General features: G+C 39.9%; 1 protein-coding gene across 5 annotated transcripts in view; it reads left to right on the plus strand.

Annotated features, from left to right (window-relative positions):
* TBL1XR1 (TBL1X/Y related 1) overlaps positions 1 to 25,366 on the plus strand; it is a 271,416-nt gene that overhangs the window by 202,151 nt on the left and 43,899 nt on the right. For all 5 annotated transcript variants that reach the window (XM_081954230.1, XM_081954231.1, XM_081954229.1 and 2 more), the window contains one exon: positions 15,333 to 15,435. In XM_081954230.1, the coding sequence (XP_081810356.1) occupies positions 15,378 to 15,435 (58 nt within the window). In that variant the 5' untranslated portion in view covers positions 15,333 to 15,377. The remainder of the gene's footprint in view (positions 1 to 15,332; positions 15,436 to 25,366) is intronic.

The following is a 25,366-nucleotide window of genomic DNA, read 5'->3' on the forward strand; positions in this document are numbered from 1 at the left end:
CGGATGTGTTTTTGTTGGCTGGTATTAAAAGCAATGTGAGACCATCCTGGTTATTACCAGGAGACCACTTGGAAATTCCAGGGTTTAACATTTTATTCTGAACAGGACTTGGCAGTAAATTTCAATCTCCTGACTTCACACACATTAATTTGACTACTAGGTTTGGAGTTAGCTATAGTATCTCTGGCATAGCATAACTAGATAAGAGTCTTGATTAAAAATTAGAATTGTCATATTGGACAATTGCTCGTCCACATCAATATGATGCTACAGTTTACCCCCCTTATATCCACAATATGAGGGGCATGGTGGCTCAGTGGCTAAGATGCTAAGCTTGTCGATCAGAAAGGTTGGCAGTTCGGCAGTTTGAATCCCTAGCGCCTGTGTAATGGAGTGAGCTCCCGTTACTTGTCCCAGCTTCTGCCACCCTAGCAGTTTGAAAGCATTTAAAAATGCAAGTAGAAAAATAGGGACCACCTTTGGTGGGAAGGTAACAGTGTTTCATGTGCCTTCAGTATTTAGTCATGCCGACCACATGACCACGAAGACTTCTTCGGACAGCGCTGGCTCTTCAGCTTCGAAATGGAGTTGAGCACCACCCCCTAGAGTCGGGAATGACTAGCATATATGTGCGAGGGGAACCTTCACCTTTATCCACAATATTCCGAATCTGTTGCTGCTTCTTCTCATGTTCCAGTGGTTGTATGCTTCACTGAACCTGAGCATTTCCTGGCAGTTGACATTACTGATGCCTGTCCTGAGAATTGCTAGCTCTTCCGATTATTTCTCACAGAGCTATTGTCTAGAATGAAGAGTTGGAAATACATGCTTGAAGCAGTGAGTAGCAAACGCATTCCTTAATACTGCCAAGAAAATTGCATGGATTCTGTCACCATGGGTGAAGTTCAACTCAAGGGATCTTTACCTTAGCTTACTAATGTTACGACAAGAAATTTAAACTTAAAAACTGTGCTTAATATTCTGTAGGAGTACTGCTGGACAAGATAGTTGCATATAAAGGAAATCTTTTAATAACTTTTAAGAGTAACTATAGGCTTATGGGAATCTGCTGATTAATATAGAGCAGTATCTTATTAACCTCTGGCTTCAATAAGCCATTTAAATAAATACCTTAATATAAAGTCATTAAAAGAATATTTTTAGCATGGTAGCCTTTAACCATTAAAGAAACTTGAATGAGAATTGTATTTACTGTATTTTCCATGTTATTTATGTACTATGTGGAATTAAATTACTAAGACATTTCCTGGTGAAAGATAAGGATTGAGTAAATACCATTTAGAAACCTGAAACATCTGATTATGAAAATGTTGTTTCTGGTAGCTGTAGCTTCAGCCAAGCAGGGATTAGAAACATATATCATTCCTCCAAGGAATTCTACCTGGGTACTATAATTGTGCATGTAGAACAAAACTTTCTGATTAAGGAGAAGTGGATGTTATATTAGAGACTTGAAGCATTCCTTTCTTCTTTCTGTCCCAGATTAGGGAAGGACTGGCACAAGTTGGGCATTAGATGAGTCATCAAGATATTTCTGAACAGAACAGAATGGGGATTCAGCACTTTGAATAATCTCATAGTACTCATTGGACAGCCAGGATGTGATCTCAAGGTTAATTAAGGCCTGCATCAAACTAGCATGTGAGACCCAAAATAAACCACAAGAGACTGTGGATTTACTCCACTAGAAGGGGAGGTAACTCGGCCATTTAACCTAGGTGAGACAATTTATTACAGAAAAATAAATCCAGGAACACCAGGAGAAAACAATGTCTCAAAAAATTGTACACATGCTTTTATTAATACTTTTAATTGTAAGCTATTCAGAGTTGTTGAGTATTTCACAACCTATAAATCGTATAAATACACGTGATCCTAGTTTAACAACCACTTCTTCAGTGACTGAAGACTTATGATAGTACTGAAAAAGTAGTTACAACCAAAACTTGTACTTACAGCTGTCACAGCATCTTTGCAATCACATGATCATGATTTGCAGTCTTCCTTACTGGCTTTCCACAAGCAAAATCATTGGGGAAATCAGCAGGAAGTCAGAAGTTACAGTCATAAGTCATGAGATTATCACATAACAGCCCACATACTCTCAGCAACCAAAACTGTCATCCCCAAGCTGTCTGGTAATGTGGTTTTTCAACTTACGACTGTGTCATTAACCAGAGAGTTGCTGGCCTCATCAGTGTCACTAAACAAGGACTACTGATAACAGTTAACTTGGAGAGCAACCTCAGCTACATGGAAAAGTGTGTAAATTGGGCCACAAATTATGTAAAAAGTGTTTACTTAAGAATCTGGAAGTCTCTTGGAATTGAACATTAGCAGACATTTTGACCCCAGGTATTTTTTTTAAAAAAAAATTCTAGCATCATTTGCATGGCTTATAATTAATTTCAGGCCATTTATGGCAATGTTGCATGAGCAGCATTTTCAAGGTAGGGGTGGGGGATAGTACTATTTCAGATGCAACTGTCAGAACTGCCATCCTGCCCTTCAGCCTCGCTTTGCTAGATGCCAGCCTGCCATAGACTATGAGGGGAGGGAGCTGCTGGGAGGGAAAAAGAGAAACCACTCATTGTGCCTTCCTGTGACAATGATTCATCGTCCAAAGGCCACATTCCTGTGAGTGACATGCAAGGGCTCACCATCTACCTGCCAATGCAGGGACTGTTACGGAAACAATTCCTTCTTAATGTAACTGGACAATAGGGAGATAACAGGAGTGAGGAATGGGAAAGTTAACCAGGGAAACCTTATGCACAAACTCTTAGTTCTGGCTTTGCTTGTACTATGACCACTTGGTTTTAGTAAAAAGTATACCCTTCACACAAATGGAGTCAAGGGTCTTTCTTTCCTAGGAGCCCAAGTTGGGAGAGGTGTGACATTAACATAGTCTTTATTGTAACTGCTGCTACTGATATTTCTGTTGAATATTTGTTTACATTCATATTGTAACAGTACCAGCAGTGCAAGTTGCGTTTTCTGCCAGAGTTTACAGGTCTCATTATCAGTGATGAGAGCCTGCCGGTTTAATAACCGGTTCGGTGATCGCGTGTTTCGCCCGTGCATGCAGTTTTACCAAAACATACCTTTCAAATTACCGTATATACTTGAGTATAAGCCGAATTTTTCAGCCCACTTTTTGGGCTGAAAAATCCACTTCGGCTTATACTCCAGTGAACAACAACAAAAAAAAAAATGTGGCTCTTTAAACATTTTAATGCGGCTCTTCTGTGTGCCGGGCGCCCGCTTCCCTCCCTCCTCTCGGGCTTCGGAGGGAAGCTTCTGCATAACCCCGGCGAGTGACAAGTCTCCCAGGCTGTAATTTGCCGAGCTGTACGCGCGCGCCTGTTTTCCATGGCGTGGAGCAGCGGCGAGATTCTGGGCGGCGAGCGATGATTCCGGGGGCCATCAGTGGGGGGGGGCAGGGTCCCCCCTCGCGTTCCTCATCTTCCCGGATGGCTCCTGGAATCATCGCTCGCCGCGCAGAATCTCGCCGCTGCTCCACGCCGTGAAAAACAGGCGCGTGCGCACAGCTCGGCAAATTAAAGCCTGGGAGACTTGTTGTCACTCGCCTTTGCAGAAGCTTTCCTCCGAAGCGTTCCGAGGGAGGGCTGTAAACTTCCCTCCGAAGTCTTGGGATGTTCTGAGGAGCCCCCCAAGGCAAAACGCTGCTGCCAGGTAGTTAAAAGTACGTCTCTGATTCGTCTCTGTCAGTCTCTCTCTGATTCCCTCTCTCTCTCCCTCTCTCTGTTCCTCTGTCTGTCTGTCTCACTCACACACACACACACACACACACTTTTAGCAATTTTATTGTTATCTACCTGTATTTTTATTTTTGAAATTTACCGTGAGCTGCTGCATTTCCCAGCCTCGGCTTATACTCGAGTCAATAACTTTTTCCAGTTTTGGGGGGTAAAATTAGGGGTCTCGGCTTATACTCGAGTCGGCTTATACTCAAGTATATACGGTACTTCTTGTGGAGTAGCACAGCTGAGACACGGCAATCAACTGAACAGATATAGATAAGGAAAGCGCAAGGGCTGGCGAATGGGGCAACCTGATCGTCGGAGCGAACCAGTTCGCTCTCAGCTGATTGTCGAAGCTACCGGTTCGCCTGAACTGGTCCAAACCGGCTGAATCCTACCCCTGCTTATTATATAAATAAAGATCTAGCGTGGAGGAATTTCTTCTCCTAGCAATTGTGCTTTTTGATCATGATGAGCTTAGAGAACAGCTAGTTACATTATTCCTCCTAAGACTGCCATCCGGTATTGGGTTGTCAAAAATTATTCTTTAGGAAGAAAGTGATGCTCTGTATCCTTGGATTAACCATAGGAGGTTGCAAAATCTTCTGGATTTGAAATGTTTCAAGGTTGAAATAATACTTTTATTTGAAGTGGATTGTTCCAACTATTCTAGAAGTGTTCCAAACTCAAAACGGATATTTTGGGTTAAAATAGATGGAACAACCTGTTTTAAACTTGAAAAGCTTCAACATGATTGCTATACTGTTCTACATTGTTATTTAATAGCAAAAAACTCAGGTTGTATAGCTTGTAACTGCTTAAAGAGATCAATTTTGGTGGCGTTTTCGTCATTTCCCTGTAGTTTTTCTTGGCGCAATATAGAAATGACTTGTTATTGCCTTCTTCCAGGCTGTTGTTGTTATTATTGTTATTATTATTTTGCTTTAATTTGGCTTTCCTATGATGGCCTCTCATCTATTAAACCAGCTAATCCTGTATAATTTTCTGACAGCAATTAGTGTTGACCACTTTCCTACATAGGGTTGGGTAAAAGCTGCTTTATTTTTTTTGAAAGAAATAAACTGCTGCTATTATTTTTTTAGTGCAAGACACGCAATTTCTTTCTGTTTCCTATTTTGGAAATTGTGATGCAGTTATTGACTATACTTATGATTCACCTCCAGTCTTTCCATATGTTTTTAACTACCGTACAAGAAGTAAGACCCTTCCATCCACCCATCCACCCATCCATCCATCCATCCGTGGACTGTTTTCAGTACTGCCTAGAGATATCAAAGCAGCAATTTAACAAATAAGCACCTTTACCCATTTTGTCCATGGTATTAAAATTGCAAATGTTCCTTCCAGATCCAAAGTTTGAAGTTTTATTACTTTCTCAAAAGGCACTATTAGTAGCAAAACTGACTTTAGTGCTGTAGAAGGTGTGAGTTGAGGGCTGGTTTTGATATTGTCTTTCTAGAAAGCTTCCAAATTATTTTTCCAGGTGGTGCCAAGAAGTGTATTTCATTCTTTCTGTCTACTGACCTATCAGCAAGGAAAAAAATTATTTGGTGTTCCTGATGTGAAGGAAGTTCAGTGTACTGTTTTGAGAGGAGAGAAATTTGCCCTCGTTGCTTATGAACGTCCCAACTTGAAAATAATGATGAAGTATTACCTTATAATATACTAGCTGGATACCCGTGCTTCGCGCCAAAATTATGTGATCAGGCTATGCAGAATAAATTTGATTCACAATCCGTTGGCTCTGTGGTACTCAGTGATTGAAACACATAAGGGAATATCGCTCCCGCCGCCTTGAGTCTGGAAGCAGTTCCATAGGTAGAAAGCATAGACATTTTGATGAGGTACCGACGTTTAGTATTGTAAGGAGCCCCAGATCGCTCCTGAGTGAAGGAGTGCCAGTTTGAACTGAGGTAATGGAATGTGAGGCAACTGGCAGTTGGAACAGAGTTCTTTTCAGGCGAGGAGGCAGAGTAGAATGTCTAACTCCTTAGCATGTTAATTAATGTATAAGAAATACTAATGAGCTGATGATCATTTCGAAAAATCCTTTCTTAGTTAGCATCTAGAAGCCAAGAGGAACATACGTGCCAAATTTCAAGTTTGTAGGTTTTACTGTTCTGAAAATTTCGTGGTGAGTGAATGGTACTTGGCTTTTTTATATATATATAAATTTCGCCATTATAACCGTGCTGAAAAAAGTGATGTCATTGTTTTACAGACTTATAACCGTGGCCGGATAATCAATATTCTGACACTTGGTAGCTGACTCATATTTAGGATGGTTGTAGTATCCTGAGGTCATGTGATGACCTTTTGCAACCTTCTGACTAGCAAAGTCGTTGGGGAAGCCATATTCACTTAACAACCATATTACTAATTTAACAACTGCAGTGATTCACTTGACAACTGTGGCAAGAAAGATCATAAAATGGGGCAAAACTCACTTAAGAACTGTCTTGCTTATTAGCAACAGAATTTTTGCCCAATTATGGTCGTAAGTCAAGAACGACCCATACTAAAAAGGTTTCCAATATTTGTTTTGTTCTCTGCTCCAGTTTTTTATTCTGCATGTAGATTTCAGAATATTACACATTTCACTTCCCAGTATCCTTTTTATTTCCGATATCATGTAGGGAAGTGTTTAAACCTTTTAATATTGTGTGTGTGTATCAATGGTGGGTTCTTATCAGTTCGGACCGGTTCAGCCGAACCAGTAGTGGTTTGACAGCCTGGGTAACTAGAACCAGCAGCAACCCAGGCCTGCCATGCCCCCAAAACGGTTCTCCGGGTGGCGCCGTAGGCAGCGCTATCTTGTTTATTTGCTTCTGCGCATGCGCAGAACAATTTTTATTGAACTGCGCATGCACGTACAGCATGCATCAAGCACGTACAATGTGCCCACGAGCGAACCAGCAGTAGTGCCTGCCAGAACCCATCCCTGTATGTGTGTGCATGGGCACCTCTTATTCATCTTACGAATCAAGAAAGTTTGAAGACTACTACTTTCCATACTTCCTAGCCTGATGCATTCTTAGGATTTGAAGGGAAATTCCTATTTAATAATGTGATTTAGACTGATTAGTCAAGAATAAAATATTTAGTCCATTGTGATCCCTATATTTTTTTAATCGTAAGTCTCATCTCATTCAGTACTGTACTGAAGCAGCTTGCAAAATTAAGCTAATGTCGTTAACATGTAGAAAAGCTTCTTTTGTAATTGAAGAAAAATATATTTAGAGCAGATATGCACAACTGGCAACCAAATTTCAAAAATACCTCTGCACGAAATTGATTTGGAGTTTCAGCAGACCATTATAAAAGGGATATGTCCACTTTTGATTCCGGCTCTACTTAACCATGCATATGTAGCTTGCTGCAACGTTAGTTCCGCAGGAGTACAGCCCCTGATAGGGAAAAAAAAATGACTTTCTTGCTTCTTATGTAGGGAAAACGTTCTTTTTCAGGTAGTGGGTTTCCTTATGCAACAATATACACATAGTGTGGGCACCTATTCAAAAAATATTGAAATGGTTAAATGTTACTTATTTATCATTTAGATTTCTAATCAAAGTCAACTGCAACTCTTAAACAAGAGTCTTGAGTAAGAATGCTGAATTTTAAAAGATTAGTTCAAGTAAAGTATAATTGAGAAATAATGTTTCAGACAATCCCTAATATCTGTAATTTGTGAAAACTATTTTTAAGGAAAAAGCAAATTTAAGTATATCATGCAATTGTAGAGACATTTTTTGCTGGTCAACTTGAAAAAAACCTGCTCTTAAAATTAATATGATTATGCCCACAAAAGTCTAGAAATTTGCCGAGTTATAGAGGTAAATCAGTAACTTTCTGCAGGGGGCAATATTTAAGTACTCAGAAGGTTTGCACGCTAAAGAAATATCAGAGTTAATTCAAATTAATACCTAATAAATACTACTTGATAAAAGACATAATGCATTTAGAATGTATGAGCTACATATTCATTATACGAATTTGCTTCTGTAATGACTTTTAAATGAATGACTTTTCACCCAGCTTCATTTCTCCTTTGAGTTATGCTGGGGCAGTTTATTGAATCTTAGGGGAGGCTCATTGGAAATTATCGTTTTGCATAAACTATATGAAACTTGGCATAATGTATAATATTTCATGGATAAATCAGGACAAAGCTTTGATCCCCTCTTTGGTTAAATTGCAGCTGAGACACCTACCTAGTGGCAAGGGTGAATACAGAAACTTGGGAAAGAATAATTCAGTACTATCATATTTGCTGGGAAATATGAATAGAATAGTGGGAACCCTGGAGGCAGAATACTGAAAATAATAGATAAAGATGTGATGGCCTTAATTTTTTTTTAAAAAAATGCATTCTTTAAAAATCAGAAATTTTGCTTTTCTGAGAATCAAAGAGTGAAACATTTACAAAACTCGTGAAATGCTTTATTTATAAAATAATGAATGCAGTAAAAAAAGATGCTGAACTATTGCTATTCTTTATATTTCCAAAATGTTTTCTTTCCATTCATAATAGGGTCTGTTTTGAGTGTCAAGAGTACTGTAATCATTTGTACAGATGGCAGCAATCAATCAGTCACCATTTCCTCTTTTCATTAAATAGCTCAATATACTGTCTCTTCTCCCATCCCCCCCCCCCCCCCCCAGCAGCAGCCCTTTGGATGAGTTGTACTGGGAAACACTGTCATTTTCATTAAAGAAGTATGGTGAATTGAGTCCTGGTCTGCTTGTTGGTTGTAATGGGCAGTTGGATGAACCTTGAGGAACAGGGAAGAGCTGCAGTTAAGTCAACGGTCAGATAAGAAATCTAACAGAAATGCAAAAATAAAATAAAAATGAATAAGCATCTGAGATATGACTCTCTTTAGTTGTCATTATGATAAAGGGGAGGGGAGACACTTTCAGATTTGCACAATTCTGTTGTTATAACCTTATAAGAAAGGCATATTAGCATTTATAACTCTGGCACCTAGATTGGTATACCTTAATGGACTGACACGGGTTGTCTGGTTTTTTTAAAATCTAAAGACTGGTGCATCTCTTATGACTGGGTCTCACAGGATGTGATTGATTTTTTTCCATTGCTGGCTGGTTTCTTTATTTACAAAAAAGAAAACATTGAGACTTCCTGGCTTTTTTAGAATTCTTCAGCTTTAAACCTAGTTAGCGAATGGAGAACACACACACACACACACACACACACACATACACACACACACACCAAACATGATAATTGTGTAGCAGATTCAAGTTACAGGTATTTCATGGTCTGTTTCTAAAATATCAAAGTGAATTTAAGTTAGTAAAAGAGGAAAATGGGCGTATTGCATTAAATTGCTTTTTTTTGGTGTGGGGAATGTGTTCCCCACGGCTTTCATATTTTTGAATGTTTATCAACAAAGTAAGGAAATACAGTCCAGTAGAACTCTATTGTTATTAATTTTGACTTTAAAGATGGAATTCAGTGCAATTACCTATTCTACTACAGACTTCCCCTTTAGTTTTGAGATACTGTTGGTGTTACATATTATGAAGTCTGTAGACACCACTATTCCAAGTTGCTTTATATTCAAGAGTAAAAGGCAGAACCAGACTGTCTGCAAAGCATGACGTCAGGTTCTGGCATATGATTTTTATTTCCAAAAAGGACTTTGGGCACTCACCTATAAAAAAATTGAGTAACTGCAATCTAATGGTTCGTTTGGGAGTTGGGAAGTTGAAGGTGATAAGAGATCATATAGTAGGGTTAGTGAGTTTGGGGGTCAGACTTATTTTTTTTTTCTGAACATACCCATGACTTGCTCTCAAATATACAACTAGCCTCGAATGAGACAAAACAAGTAATTACGGCCTAACCCTACTACTACTTGCCTTCTACAGAACTGTCTTTTGTAAGTTCCACTGATACAGAGGAGAGCTTTAAGATATATTTCCAAGTTGTCAACTGTAAAATCCTTCATATATCCCTGGAGTAATTGATTTCTCTTACTATCTCCTTAATTGTTGAGATCAGATGGAGTTAGCATATTCCAGGTCTCATTGTTAAAGCAGTAACATCTTAGAGATGGAACTCCTATGTGTCTGCCCCTAAATTTTGACCACAATCTCACTATCTCCATGGACTTCAATTCCAACCCTCTTTGAGCAGGCCTTTTGACAGGATGATTTGTGACCTTGATCTTGACTTTGAGTGACCTCTGTCGGAGTCAGCATAACATCTGTATTGTTCCCCTGACATGGATTCTTAATATGTTTTTCATGCTACCGGTTTGATATACTTATATAAATATGCTATCAAAATTTTGCTTTTTCTAATCTGCCAGAGGCACGTTATCTTTTTGAGCATCAGAATGAACGGGAATATATTAAAGAAGTATCACTTAAAATAGGTTTTCTTGCCAGTCTCAATTTAGCTTGCTCAAATTGCCCTTGCCTACTTTGACTTCTTTGTTTGTGTTCTTGTTATCTGTGTCTGCAAGAAAAGAATTGAAGGACATTGTTGCAAGTACCATTTTTTGGGCTGGATGTTGAAAGAGATTGTTTTCCTAAAGCTCGTGAATGTGTTGTGAGACATGTACAAATTACTTCACAGCTGTAACTTTCACATCAGTAAAGTTAATATCAACATTGAGGCATAGCCCATAAGATACGGTAGAAGGTTAGGTCAGCATTTCTGCTTCATTCCCCTGTTATGTATTAGGTATTTATAATGTAGCCATAAAATCCATCCAAGATTTGAAACTTGGCATCAGCATTGGAAATCTGAAGTAACTGTTGATGTGAAACTGTGACATGATCAGCCAGCATTGCTGCTGTGTGTCATGCCCTCATCCTTGGGCAGCCAGGATGTTTAAATTTGGATTGGGGAGATCATGTTTCAGTGGCCACTTTGGTTACAAGAAGATTCCTTTATAAATCTGGCTGGGCACTGTCTCCCAGCTTCAAACATTTTTTTCATGGTGGCTACAGGCATGATTTTTTTTTAAGGAACAGCCAAAAACTAAGAGAGTGTGTGTATGTGTGGGTGTATATGGACCATGAATAATTGTGTTCCAAGTATGATCATTCCAATATGTCTGGTTTGATAGCCTCCACATAAGAGGCCTGGAATTTGAACTCATTCTGTACCGATGCATATTCATTAGTACCGAGACTTTGTACATTGTTTATTCAAACACTGGTCTCCCTTTGACTCTTACTGCAATCTGAGTACAGTAGAACCTGATTCATACCAACAAAAACGGGGAGGGAGAAGAGAAAAGCATTTTTGGCAGAGGTTAGGCTCTGGCTGGATAAACACAGGGGCTTATTTATAATCCAACAGCAATGAAGAGCAAGTAGGCAGCCCATGTAAATCAAAGCCCCATTGAGGAGAAAAGCAAGGAGAGAGCAACTTAATTCAAATATAAAGGCATTTGGGAGGTGCATTTCCTAATTGCACCATTTTCTCTTTTCTCGTCAACCAGACCACACAGCCTCATTCTTGTCTATTCTTTGGTGGTTCCTTAAAAAATTCTCTTGGGAAATTTTTAGCATTAAGTAAACACCACAGAAAGCAGAGGATTGGATTGCATGGCTTTGACTTCCTTAGTTTTGCAAGAAATGGCTGAAATCTAGAAGTGGATCTTGCTAAGGCAGTTAGGATAAGTGTAGCAGCTGCTTCTCCTTTTTAAGACCATTGCAACATAGGATTTCAGAAGAGAGAGAGAGAGAGAGTATGTCCAACATCCATTATTATAGAATATTGTAAGAATGGAACATGCCTTTTTAGTAAGGATTTGATTGTTTGTGTTCTGACATGGTTAAATTAAATGGTTGTGATTTAATGTATCTATGGGTGATAAGCCTGTTATTCAACAAATTAATCAGATTTTGACATGACCCAAAATTAGACACAGACAATCCCTGTCTGGCTGGAGGCTACAGATTAATTCTGCAATGAGTGTAAAGCTGCAGGATGTTTTTTGGTGAAAATTACAGGTATAAAATCCAGAGTGGAAAAGGAAAGGTGGTCTCTCTTAAGAAAACACCTGTCTCTGAAAAGTCCCTGAGGCATTGGCCCCAAACTGGGCCAGGGTAACATTTGACAGTTTGACACTGTAAATTGTAGGCATTTTTAAAAAATTAAACTGACTGGTGTAAGAATGGACATGCCCATCCTCAAAATGGCTGCCACGCTGGCTTTGCCCATTCACAAAATGGCTGCCAATCACAAAACATTAAGTGATTGATGGCAAAAAAATTTTTGCCTTTCTTTCTCCCTAGATGCACCCTAACAATCAAGTACGCCTTTAACACTATTTTTAGACAGATAGGTGTCGTTATAAACAAAGCACCGGGCTACAGTGATCACCAATTTTAATTTTAAAAATGTTTACAACTAGCAGTGCATAATGTGAAAGCCATAAGCTGCTGCCTTCTTTGAATTCCTCCATTTTTTTTAAAGAAGGGGGAAATTATAGGAATATAGGAACTATATTTTATTCATTAAATTAAATGTATTATTTTGCCCCTTTTTCACTCTAGCCATGTTCACGTTTTTGCAGAGTTTGATCCCTTTCAGCCTTGGGGGGGTGGGGAAGCTACCCTATGGAATCTCTGGAATTTAAGACAACCGAAAATAACACCAATTTTGGAAGCTAATGCCTTACGTTATGGCCTGCCAGCTTCTTTTTAAAGTTTGATTTAAAATTAAATCAGTCTTTTAAGAAAAAAAAGCTGGCATCAAGAGAGGTGTTTCTGGGTTTCTTACTATCCAGGGTGCCACGTGGGGGTTTCTATTCTTGAAACCACACATTTTATATTTCTGGGCTTTTTTGTTCTTTGTGAAGAATCTTGATTCTCCTTTCTTGGCCAAAATTGAGGCAACATTTGGGTAAGATTTTAATTAAGGCTGGAGTCCAGGCGATACACCTTGTAGTAAAGCAAGAATTTCTGCTGTGTTTTGGTGCTTCAGGCGTGCAAAAGATGAAAGGATCACAGTGGACAAAGGCAGGCATGCTTATTTTGGATGTCTCTTGAAATAATCAGTACCTGCAGATTAGGCCTTTCTAATCAGGTTAGTCTGTGATACTCTCACTGGAAAAAATAATCCCCATTTAGTTCACAAGCTTCCTTTGATTTGTCATTTGCTGTTGGCTGTTTCCAACACTTATGTCATACTGCCCTCTCATGTCCATTCTGATGGAAGCCTCTTATGTATATTCATAATACAATTTTATTTCTCTCATTCCCTTTTTCTCTTGAAAGAAAACACTTTGATCTACCTTTGGAAAACATTTTGAGGCTGGGTGATTAGCAGGGCTCTTAATCTTTTTTTAAAAAACAAGTTTTAGTAAATAAAATCCTCCTGGTATGACTAAAAGACAAAAAAAATATGGCTTATTTTAACAACCATTTTGCAGGATTTTTTTTTTTAATTACCTACTAGTTGAGTGCGATTTCCTTCAGAATGCTGTTTATTTAAAAAATGTTGGTGTCATCCAAATCCCCAGCCTGTCACTGCGAATTTAATCTTTGATGAATAAATAATTAATTCCCATACATCAGGGGTGTCCAAACTTGGCAACTTTAAGACTTGTGGACTTCAACTCCCAGAATTCCCCAGCCAGCTCTGCTGGCAGGGGAATTCTGGGAGTTGAAGTCCACAAGTCTTAAAGTTGCCAAGTTTGGACACCCCTGCCATACATCAACTATAGAACATCCTTCAGTGCTTTGAGATATATATCTTGGTTTTGCTTATTCCTTTCCCTTACCCACTTTTGGGGCTACTGTGATGCTTATATTCTTGCAACTGCAAAAATATTGGTTGAGCGAGGAGTTATTTGCCATAGCTGGAAAGATTGGAATACAAATCAAAACAAGGTTGAAAGATAAAAAAATCTCTTTGAACTGAATTTGAGTTCTAGAGACTTTATGAGCATGGATACAGCCACGTAGCATTTTTGGCAGTAGAGCACAAGTGCTTAGTCATTGCCTTCATCTGTTATTTTTTTTTAATTTTAATTTCTTATTCTAGCCCCAAATAATTGGAATTTGCTTGTGGTTTCCCATCCATGTATGAACCAGATCCTGTTTAGCATTTCAAGTTCAAGCAAAATGGGCTGGAAACAGCCACCAAGCTGGTCAAATCATTGCTAGGATTTCCCAAGTATGCACACATACATTGTATGTATGTATGCGTGTACACATACAGTGTAAACAGCTGTTAGGAAGCCAGACATGTTCTCTCTGCTTGTTTCTCTCTCTCCCACACTTGTATTCTAACTTTTCCACTTACCCACTCAAACCCTTCTTCCTACAGACCTCAGTATTTTTATACTTGTATGCCACTGAATTGGACCAGTTGACAGCAACTTACAGTAGAAATCAAACTAGAAATCCAGTGAAATCGAACAGCAATATTTTGTAGGATCATAATAATGATACTTGGCCTTAAAGCTTCATCTATATGGCAGCAAATTAGAACTGGAAGGTGTTTTGAAAGTGTTCTGCTTTAGCCAGAGAAAGACAGCAGGACTGGTAGAGCCTTGCCTCTCTAGGAGGCTGTCACACAGTGGATAAATACTATCAAGGATAAATAAATACTATCTTCAGTAGCAGCTCACAGTCTTAGGTGTGCAGGGAATGGTGAATATTTCATCCAGGATAAATGCATAGGTCAGGCCAGTCCCAACTGGAAAACATGATCTTGAAGATATTTGGAAGCTAATCCATCTAGGGCTTTATAAATGAAAACCAGCTTCTTGAATTGTACCTAGAAGCTCACAGAAAACTAATGCAGCATTTGCAGTACAGGTGTGAGACTGAATTATTTCCACTCCAGCAGTTTTCATATTTTGACCTATTTATCCACTCCGCCATAGATTGATTAGAAACATCTTCTAAACGTGTTTTTATAATGCCCCCATTTCAACAATTTTATGTGTAGCTGTATGTGGGCAGCAGATTTCCATTGCTATCCATGCATGAGAGCAGGGACATTGACATATTTTTTGTTTTTTTTAAGCTATCCCAAATCCTATAAGATGTTTGCAGGATTTCAGCAATCTTACCTTGAAGTATTGTCATAAATCTCATGAGATTTTGCTCAAATCATTATCATCATCATCATTAACAACTACAACAACATTTTGGAAAGGCTAGGAAGGTTACAGATGCCCATGGATGTTTATGGATATGGTGATCCCTCATATATGTAATGTGAAGCTTTTTACTGAACAGAAATTCATCTATTATTAATGATTATTCATATGCTTGTAATCGTTCACTGAAGAAAACAGATTAAGTCTAGATTAAGTAGTAAATGGTTGTTTTGTTTTTGTTTTGTTTTGTTTTTTTATGCACATTCATTACCTCAATGCCTCCTAACTATTATCTTACTAGATTTGAAAATTAACCATTTTTAGACCCAACTACATTATGAGTAATGAAACCATTTTTTTTGGACAGAAATGCAGTTACCGCATATTCCTAACATGTTGTATTATTATTTTTTATATTTTTTAGGGTTATATCCTTCATCGTGACCTCATGGTTTAAGCGGGCATAAAGATGAGTATAAGCAGTGATGAGGTTAACTTCCTCGTATATAGATATTTGCAAGAGTCCGGTGAGTAATATTTACCTGAGGAATTCATTTTGAAACTAAGAATTAAGATTAAATCTATATTAAAAAAATTGAAATTCATCTTAGCCTGTCTGGCAGGATTAAAGAGAGAAAAAAAGTACTATTGTGTTGATTCAGAGTGATTTTCCCATAGCCTTTCTTCATATATACTGGTGGAATGGCTTTAAGAGGTGAAAATTGGAAAGAGTGCAGTGTTTCCATTCCTACTTGTAAATTTGTAACCCAAGAGCAGTTGTGTTCTGGGGTCATTTAGGGTTTTATGTTGCCTCAGTTGCTGGGGGCTATCATATGATATCTGGAGTACAGAGTGACCAGTTGGCTGGTCACTTAACCTAGCACTGGTTTCCACCAGAGTCAAAAATAGCTATGCAGATATTTGGAAATTGTCCGGAGGAAATGGAATCAAAAGAAATGGAGTTCCTTAAAGTTACTTGCTGCTCAGGCCTGCGAATTATCCTCTCCTGGGAGAGGTAACATTTCTGCCAAAATTTGGCCTTAGGGACAAGGAATGCTTGTATCTTATGGCCCATGCACTATCTGAATCAGGATACCTAGAACTCTAATGGCGAGTCTATGGCACGTGTGCCACAGGTGGCACACAGAGCCCACTGCCGGCACGCAAGGCCCAGGAGGCTTCACGGAGGTTTGCTAGGCCCAAAACGGGCCGCCGTGGTGTGTGGCACCCTACTGTGTCCCGTTTTTCATCCCAGGAGGCTTCAGGGAGGCCTATTAAGCCCAAAACAGGCCGCGGGGGGGGGGGGGCATTTCGGCACGCGTGGACAAAAAGCTTAGCCATCACTGCCCTAGAAACTCCCTAATAGCCTCCTGGTTAGATTAATTTATGTGACGCCTGTCCAAGCAGTAATCCAAAAATGGCAGCTGGAATAGAGAATAGAGCCAAAGTGTTATAGGAATATAACTAAGGAGTTAAAGCAGTTAAATTGTTGAACTAGTTTAGGAAAGCAGAAAGATTAATTTGTTTGTTTGATTGTTTGATTGATTGATCTAATTTATATGACCTCCCACCACATAAAACAAACAACTCTGGATACCTTACAACAAGTTAAGCTATTTCTAGAAGAACTTCAGCCACATAATGTCATGGATGATACTCACACACTCTCCTCTCCCACCCTTCCTACTACACCCCTAATTGTTATGGGGATATGTAGAAGGATAAGCATATATGTTGCCTTTCACGTCTCTTATAAAAGATGGGATATAAATTTAATAACAACGATTGGGTGGGAAGAGTTAGTGCCTACCATGTGTATCTCATTGGCCGCGGTGGCGCAATGTTTAGAGTGCAGTATTGCAGGCTACTTCTGCTGACTGCTGGCTGCCTGCTACTTGGCAGTTCAAATCACTCCAGGCTCAAGGTTGACTCATCCTTTCATCCTTCTGAGGTTGATAAAATGAGGCCCCAGATTGTTGGGGGAAATATGCTGATTCTGTAAACCGCTTTGAGGGCTGTAAAGCACTGTGAAGTGGTATATAAGTCTAAGTGCTATTGCTATTGATAGATATGATTTACAGGAAGAAAGCCTTCTTTGTTGCATCCCCCCCCCCCCCAATTGTAACACTTACTACTGTTTTGTTGTAAGCTGTTTTTTTCCCTTCTCTTGAGTAGAAGAGTGATACAGAAAAACAACAGTAACAATTTTAGTCAGAACTGAGGTTTAAATTTGTATACTTCCATAAAACATCTCCATAATGCAAATCAGTGAATCATATTTTCAACATATTTTTTTTCTAGATTTCAAATCAATTTTATGTTCAATGTCTGTGATCAGATTCCTAAAGGGACTTTAGCAAAGCTTCTGTTTGGTGTTACTAGCTTAAGGAAGCAAATTTATGTTAACTTGTGTAAGGACATTGAGGGTTATAATTAAGAAAATTATGTATTCTTAGATTTTAAAACAATATGTGTTTTTATGATCTGTAGACTGTTTAAATAAACTGACTGATTTTTGGTGCGTGGTTGGCTGCATTGATCCTCTTTTTAAAACAAATCATCAAATCAAAGCACTCATGCTACAGAATTCATCAGATGTAATTCCTATTATGTTCCATTTACAGATAGTCCTCATTTAGCAATAGCAATAGCACTTAGACTTATATACCGTTTCATAGTGCTTTACAGCCCTCTCTAAACGGTTTACAGAGTCAGCATATTGCCTCCAACAATCTGGGTCCTCATTTTACTTACCTCTGAAGGATGGAAGGCTGAGTCAACCTTGAGCCTGGTGAGATTCGATCTGCCAATCTGCTGGCAGCAGAAGTAGCCTGCAGTACTTGCCTCTAACCACTGTATGTACCACCGCAGCCCAATCATTTACCAATGACTTGTTTAGCAATCATTTGAAGTTATGACAGTGCTGAATGAATGGTTCTTAAAACTGGCCCTTAAAGTTCCAGCTATCATAGCACCCCTGCGGATATGTGATTGCAATTCAGGTGCTTGGCAAGCATTTATGTTGGTTGCAGCATCCTGCAGTCTTCTGGTCTCCATTTGCAACTTTTCTTGCCAGTTTCCCATAAACAATGTCAATGGGAAAACCAGCAGCAAGTCCCTCCAGCTTTCCTGCACTCATGAAGTGCTGCGGCATCTCTCCCTCAGGCTCAAATGCATCCCCCACATTTTTTTTTGTTTAGGATCCCCATTGTTTCCTATCTAATAACCCACACATCTTGGGGTTACAACAGAAGCTGTGATTGTTTGTTGCTAAGTCGGGGTGTCAAACTCGATTTCATTGAGGGCTGCATCAGGGTTGTGTTTGACCTGGGGGTGTGTGGCCAGGAGGCATGGCCAGCTTGACATCACTCATGTTGTGGGTGCCTGTGGTGACCCAAGTGCTCTGTCAGCGAAAACGGAGCTTGGGAGGATCGAAAATGGAGTTCGGGAGGGCTGCACACAGCCCTCCCGAGCTCCATTTTCGCTGGCAGATTGTGGGCTGGTCCTTCATTGTTTCCAGGGTGGTCCCGCGGGCCTGATCTAAGCATCCTGTGGGCCAAATGCAGCCCACGAGCCTTGAGTTTGAAACCCCTGTTCTAAGGGATGCGGATATGTGACATTGTGCTTCACCACTACATCTTTAGGAACGGCAATCCTAATCAAAACCACATTTCCTAATTGTTCCTTGATTGAATATCTTCTTGGTGATCAACGCTACTGGTTGATCAAGATACGATGTTGTGTTCGTTTCTTTATTCCTCTGTTCTGTAAGGGCTATTAATTGGTATTTCTTGGTCATCTGGCTAAAAGTTGATTTATATTTTGTTTTATTTTAGTTGAAAGTAATGGCATACGTTCAATTTACAGATGAAACAGAGACTTTTTATTTGACATGACATAGCAAAATGGGAAACGTATGGCTATGCAGATGTTGCTTAACTATAATTCCTAGCATGCCTCCTTGTTAACCATGCCCGGCTGTACGATTGTGCTAGCTGACCTTATATTCCCCGTTCTATGTAGAAAATGCAAGAAAGAGTAAAATTATCTCTGTCCAAGCCAGTATTCATCAGGTTTATAGACCAGCGTTTCTCAATTTTGACAGCATGCTGGCTGGGGAATTCTGGGATTTGAAATCCAGACAATTTAAAGTTGCTAAGGCTTGAAAAACACTGTTACAGACAGCGGTTTAATTCTTGGATACCATGCTTGAGTATACATTCAGCTGGAAGGATCTGAAAGACTTTTTCTTGCAAAGTTTGATATATATTTTATATGTAATTGGGTGGTGGGGAGATGCTAGTTGGAGGCAGTCCGATTTTCATTTCTTTTGATTTTTGTCAATCTTTGGCCTGTTGGAAATTCATCAACATATACTTGTTTATTTAAATATCTAAAATCTCTCTCCCTCTCTCTCTCTCTCTCTCTCTCTCTCTCTCTCTCTCTCTCTCTCTCTCTCTCTCTCTCTCTGTCATTATTTTTCATCCTTATATTTATTTAAACAAACTTGATACAACCTAAAGGTCAAGAAAACAGGAGTAAAGAGCTCTGAATCCCTTTTGTTTTCATATTTGGATGCTGTATGAATTCATTGTTCCAGTAGACAGGAAAGTCATTTATGGAGAATAGCTCTGAGATAACCCATTGTGGGAATTAATGTAAGTAGGTTATCTTTAATGCAGGAAACAGCAATTTCATATTTCCTTTTAATCGGGGACCAGGATACCTGAGGATTCCACTAACTCTTTCTGGTACACGGTCCCAACAAAAGGATCTCGTGCCTAAATTGTCCCTGGCTTAATATGGAAGGATTCTCTTCTCCAATGAATTGAATGAAAACCCACAGAGATCAATTGTTTGTATTGTGAAAAGCTGAATCCTAAGGATTAATGTGAACTGAAATAATACAGGGAGAAACACGCATCTCTAAATAGCAAACCTGGCATTTTCTGGCAGCAGGAAATGCCAGGTTTGATTGTCTCTGTCTGGCCCATAGTGTGTGTGTGTGTGGGGGGGGGGATGTAGCCTTCAGTAACAATCCAGAGGTGGTATTCAACAGGTTCTGACCAGTTCTGAAGAATTGGTAGCGGAAAGTTTGAGTAGTTCGGAGAACCGGTAAATACCACCTCTGACTGGCCCTGCCCCCATCTATTCTCTGCCTCCCGAGTCCCAGCTGATCTGGAGGGAATGGAGATTTTACAGTATCCTTTCCCTGGAGCGGGGTGGGAATGGGGATTTTACAGTATCCTTCCCCTGCCACTCCCACCAAGCCATGCCCACAGAGCCGATAGTAAATTATTTTGAATCCCACCACTGTTAACAATCTATTGTGGGAAAATTAATTGCCCTCCCCTGGTATATATGCCTGACTTCTGAGATGGTATTTACATTTGGCTTGGATGCTTTCAAAACTGTCTTTTTGTTTCCTTCACCCTTTTTCTCTCATCTCCCTTCCAATTTTTTTTAACAAGATACTCAGTATTCCAGAAGATCATTGCTCTTTTCATTTTCCGTTCTCTAAATATTTTTAGTGTATATTTCTGGGAAACTCGGGATTCCCTTGAGCATGCTGTCACTGCCATCATTTTTTGAGGGTGATGCTTTTTTTAACTAGACAAGAATTGGCATAAGATGTGAAGGACTTTGATCTACTTAAATTCATTTCCACCAATTCCTTTCTTGGTCTCTTTCGGCTACTATTACTGTGTTATTTCTGCTCCCCTCCCTTTGTGCTTCCCACCCTCCTCCCTTCTGCCTGGGCAGGATAACTAGCATAAATAAATGACCTCATATTGTGTTTAAATTTTCAGTTTCCTAGCTGATTTGTTCCCTGGAGCAGCAGAACAGCCAAAGCAGACATTTCAGCTATATTAAGTTCTGCAACTTGTGATTAATTTGGGAGAGCATTGTGATTCTGCCCTTTTGAATAGGTAACTGAAAGATGTGGGTGTCACAAGAGGAGACGAGAGATGAAACATGTATGGTTCATTATTACACAAATAATATAACTTAAAACTTTGCGTCAGCTGTTGAGGAACTAGAATGTAATAGCAGGGTTGGCATGGTAATAGTTATATGCATCATTACTCTGTCATTGTCATTTGCTGAAGACATCACTGCTGAGGGACCATTGCTCTGAAAGACAAAAACAAAAATGACTTTATGCCAAGATGGGAAAAGCAGATATTAAAAATAACTTTTGGGATTAAATTTCCAGACAATTCAGAAAACGTGAACTGCAATAGGAAGCCAAGACTTAGCAGATGGAGTTATCATGTATGTTCTGGCCACATAACAATTTCAGATGTAGGGAAGAAAAACACCTCTGAGCTGGCAAGTATCAATTCTTAAGAGTCTGGCCTGCGATCATGCATGGATCATCAGAATCATTTAATTTTTCATTTTATTTCTTACTTAGGTTATATTTTATGTTCCAGGAACATTATCTGAAGAAAGAATGAGTAACATTGGTGACGTTTAATCCATAATAACACCATAACAGTAATATGGCCAGATAGAATTTATGGTAAAACAAGTATTGATGAAAATTGCTTTTATCTGGCATCTAAAACAGGAGAGCCCATGATAGTTTAATGTGTCTGTAGATAAAATTCAGAGTGCTAATCGCAGAAAATGTTCTGGCTGCAAATATATTCTCCTTGTTCTAAACAGAGTTGAGTTCTGGGAAATAGAATAGAATAGAACAGAACAGAATTCTTTATTGGCCAAGTGTGATTGGACACACAAGGAATTTGTCTTGGGTGCATATCAGTGGTGGGTTCCGGATCCCTCCACATGAACGCGTGCAGGGAGTGCATGCGTTTTACCATCCAGCAACGGCTCCATGACGCTCCAGCTCCTCGGAGCGTTGCGCAGGCGCTGTACACGCCATCGCGTGCATGGAAGCGCTGAAGAGTTTCAAGACAGGTAAGGAGGGCGGGCGGGTGAGCCCTCCGGAGCACCGTATCGGAACGGTACCCGGTGCTCCGGGCAGGCTCCAGTGCTCCCGTACTGGGGCGTACTGCCTGCAACCCACCACTGGTGCATATACTCTCAGTGTACATAAAAAGAGAAGATACATTCGTCAAGAATCATAAGATACAACACTTAATGATAAACATAGGGTACAAATAAGCAATCAGGAAACAATATCAATGTAAATCGTAAAGATACAAACAACAAAGTTACAGTCCTGCAGTCATAAGTGAGAGGAGATGGGTGATAAGAACGATGAGAAGACTAATAGTAATAGTAATGCAGCCTTAGTAATAATAAGTACCTCCAGGCAAATGTTAAACTTCAATGAAGTTGTGACATCCTTGGATTCTAAGCTGAATAGTCAAGTGCTAGGTTCTTTTTTTTTTTTTCAAGAATGTCCTCCATAGATACAGACCAGGGGTCTCCAGCCCTCGGTTCACGTTCACTGCCGTGAGCTGTTCAAAACTGGGCCGCCTGAAGCCCGGGGGAGCATGTACATCCAACATGTGAGCAGCAGCCGAGCGTGTGCATGCATTGCTCCATTTGCATGAGCAGTGGGCGGGTGCCCACTGTTACGCAAATGGAGCTGTGCGTGCACATGCTTGCCCGCCACTCACATGGAACCATCTCCTCTCCCCCCCTCCCTCCCCCCATTGATCCGCAAAGCCAGAGAAATTAGGGAACTTTGATACAGACAAAAAGAATCTTTTTTATTTTGCTTTTTTTAAAAAAAGAAAAGAAAGAAAGAATCCTGTTTTTTCACTGTTAAATATACAACAGGAATTCTTAATTTTCTGCCTCCGCCCAACAGACTTCTTTGTAATAATGATTAACCGGAATACTTTGGGTTAGAATTTATTAAAGACTTATAGACCAAACATCACTGCTTTAAATACGCTTGGAAATGGACTAGAAGTTTGTGCTTCTGGTTCGTGTGTATGAGTGCGGGTGTCTGTATTAATTTATAGGATTAACCTTTTGCAGATCCAGCCTCTGTCTCAAAGAGTTTATAACCTTTCACCTTGTGACAGCTGGAGCTATTTAGGTGGGAAATGAGGAGCCTAGACCACAGATAATTGTTTTGAAAACATTGACCAGTAACCAGGGTAGCAAGAGAAACTGACAATAGGCAGTCCATTTCAAGAAGGATGGGGAAAGGAAATATGGGATTTAATACTGGGGCCGATCTGTAAATAGATATAGATTTTTGCTCATCATAGTACCTGCTTTTTGTTAACAAGTAGGAATCTATGTAGCTGCAGTAACATGTCCAACCTGCACCCTGTGGTTCTTATGAGAATTCACTTCAGGTAGTTCGTGGCAGATCACCTATCAACTCCATTGATGGATTGGAAATGCGTATGTGTGTGCCTCTCCTTGCCCCCTGCACATGCGCGTGTGTCTCCCGCATGTGCTCCACCCCCTAAGCATGCGCGGCAGAGACCCGCGGTCAGTGGGAGGTGCACATATGCATGATGGAGCTGAGCTGGGGCAACGACTTGCATGCCAGGCAACATGGCTCTGCATGCCATAGGTTCACCATCACGGACTTAGGGTTTTCTGAAACTGGATAATTTTAAAGGAATCTTATGTTCTTAGGGCATAAAAAGAAATGATTATTCAGAGAACTACATTTTTGGATCAGTGGGCAGGAGAGACTACTATGTGATAAGTCAACTATCATTCCAGTTAATGGTTGCTCCTTATATGAGGAAGAGTAGGATCCAAAAAAGAGCTGAACAGACACATTAATGCCATGATGGTATGTGTGTGATCCTCACTGTCTTGCTATCTGTAAGATTCTTTAGTAACCCTTGCACATGCTCTTTATCTGTCTGTCATCTGTGCAGAGGCCTCAGGGAGGTCCAGCGTAACTTAAAGCGGTCACTAAGTGATTGTCAATCATTTGATCTTACATCTATGTCCATTTTGTGGTGTACACATAATTTGAGTATCTTGAAGGTCTTGCAACAGATCCTAAGTTTGAGGGGGTTTTATTTTTAAAATAGTACATAAAATCAACATGATATCATATTTTTATAAATACTACTACAAAATCCCGATTTTAAAAAAACAACAACACCATAAGCCTGAAACCTCAAATTCTTCATCTTCGAGAAACAGAACCATCCAAAGCTGTTATAGATCCTAAATAGAATGGAATGCTTCCTAAATATGCACCAACCTCTGGGTGCTTTGGCACTTAACAAGTGGGATATTGCTTGGGGATCGAGTGCACATGGGACTATATTTCTGGCTATCATCTCAACCTTTCCATTTTGAGGTTGTGCTTCTTTCAAGCACAGATTTATGTCCCCCTTATCATTGAAAGGTAAATGAGAAGATGTGTGGCATAATTACAAGTCATAAACTTGTGATAGAGGATTATCTCTCACTCGGCTCCTTCAATTTCTATACTCCCATAAAATGTGGCATTCAAAACTTGAAAGAATTGATGGCCTTATGCAGGTAGTCCTTGATTGATTTATGGAGGTCAACATTTCCTTTACTAAGCAAGACAGGTGAATTTTGCTCCATTTTATGATCTTTTTTCCCCCACAGTTGTTAAGTGAATCCCTGCAATTGTTAAGTTAGTAACACAGTTGTTGACTGAATCTGGGTTTGTTTGTCAGAACTGAGATGGGAAGTGATGATAACTTTGCCCTGGGAAACTGCAACCATCATAAATGCATGCCTGTTACCAAGCGTTCAAATTGTGATCACACGACCATGGGGATGCTGCAGTGGTTGCAGGTGTGTAACTTCAGTCACTAAACAAATGGTTGTAAGTTGATAAGTATTGTATTTTTCGGAGTATAAGACGCACCCCCCCCCTAAAAGAGGGTGAAAATATGGGTGCATCGTATACATCGAATGTACGCCCTCCTGCCAGCCACCCTTTGGCCTCTGCCTCCCAGCAATTTGCCTCCTGGCAGCAAACAGCGTACAGCCTGTTTCAGCTTCAGCACAGCCTGATTAGCACAAGCAGCTGATTGTTGGTTGGATCGGCCTCCCGACCATCAGTTGTTTCAGGCTGCAGGGATTGGCATTCCCTATTGGCGCCTCTGCACGCCCCATTTTCCACCCATTCCAATCCCCGCCACCTAGAACAGGCAGAAAATGGGGCATGCAGAGGCACCAATAGACTATGGCAATCCCTGCAGCCTGAAGCAGCTAATTGTCGGAGACCGATCCAACCCATAATCAGCTGCTTGTGCTAATCAGGCTGTGCTGAAACTGAAACTGAAATGGGCTATTTGCTGCAAGGAGGCAAATTTCTGGGAGGTAGAGGCAGAGGCAGATTTTTTTTTCATTTGTTTTCCTCCCCAAAAGCTAGGTGTGTTTTATACTTTGGAGTGTCTTATACACCGAAAAATACGGTACCTTTATCCCCCTCCACCCCATAGCAATTCCACCTCTTTATCTCCACCACCATCAGATATACTGTAGGTGGCCTTTTTATTTAAAATCAGCTTCTTA

Source organism: Natrix helvetica (genome assembly GCF_964273705.1).
Source record: "Natrix helvetica genome assembly, chromosome: 5".
In the NCBI taxonomy this organism is placed as follows: domain Eukaryota; kingdom Metazoa; phylum Chordata; class Lepidosauria; order Squamata; family Natricidae; genus Natrix; species Natrix helvetica.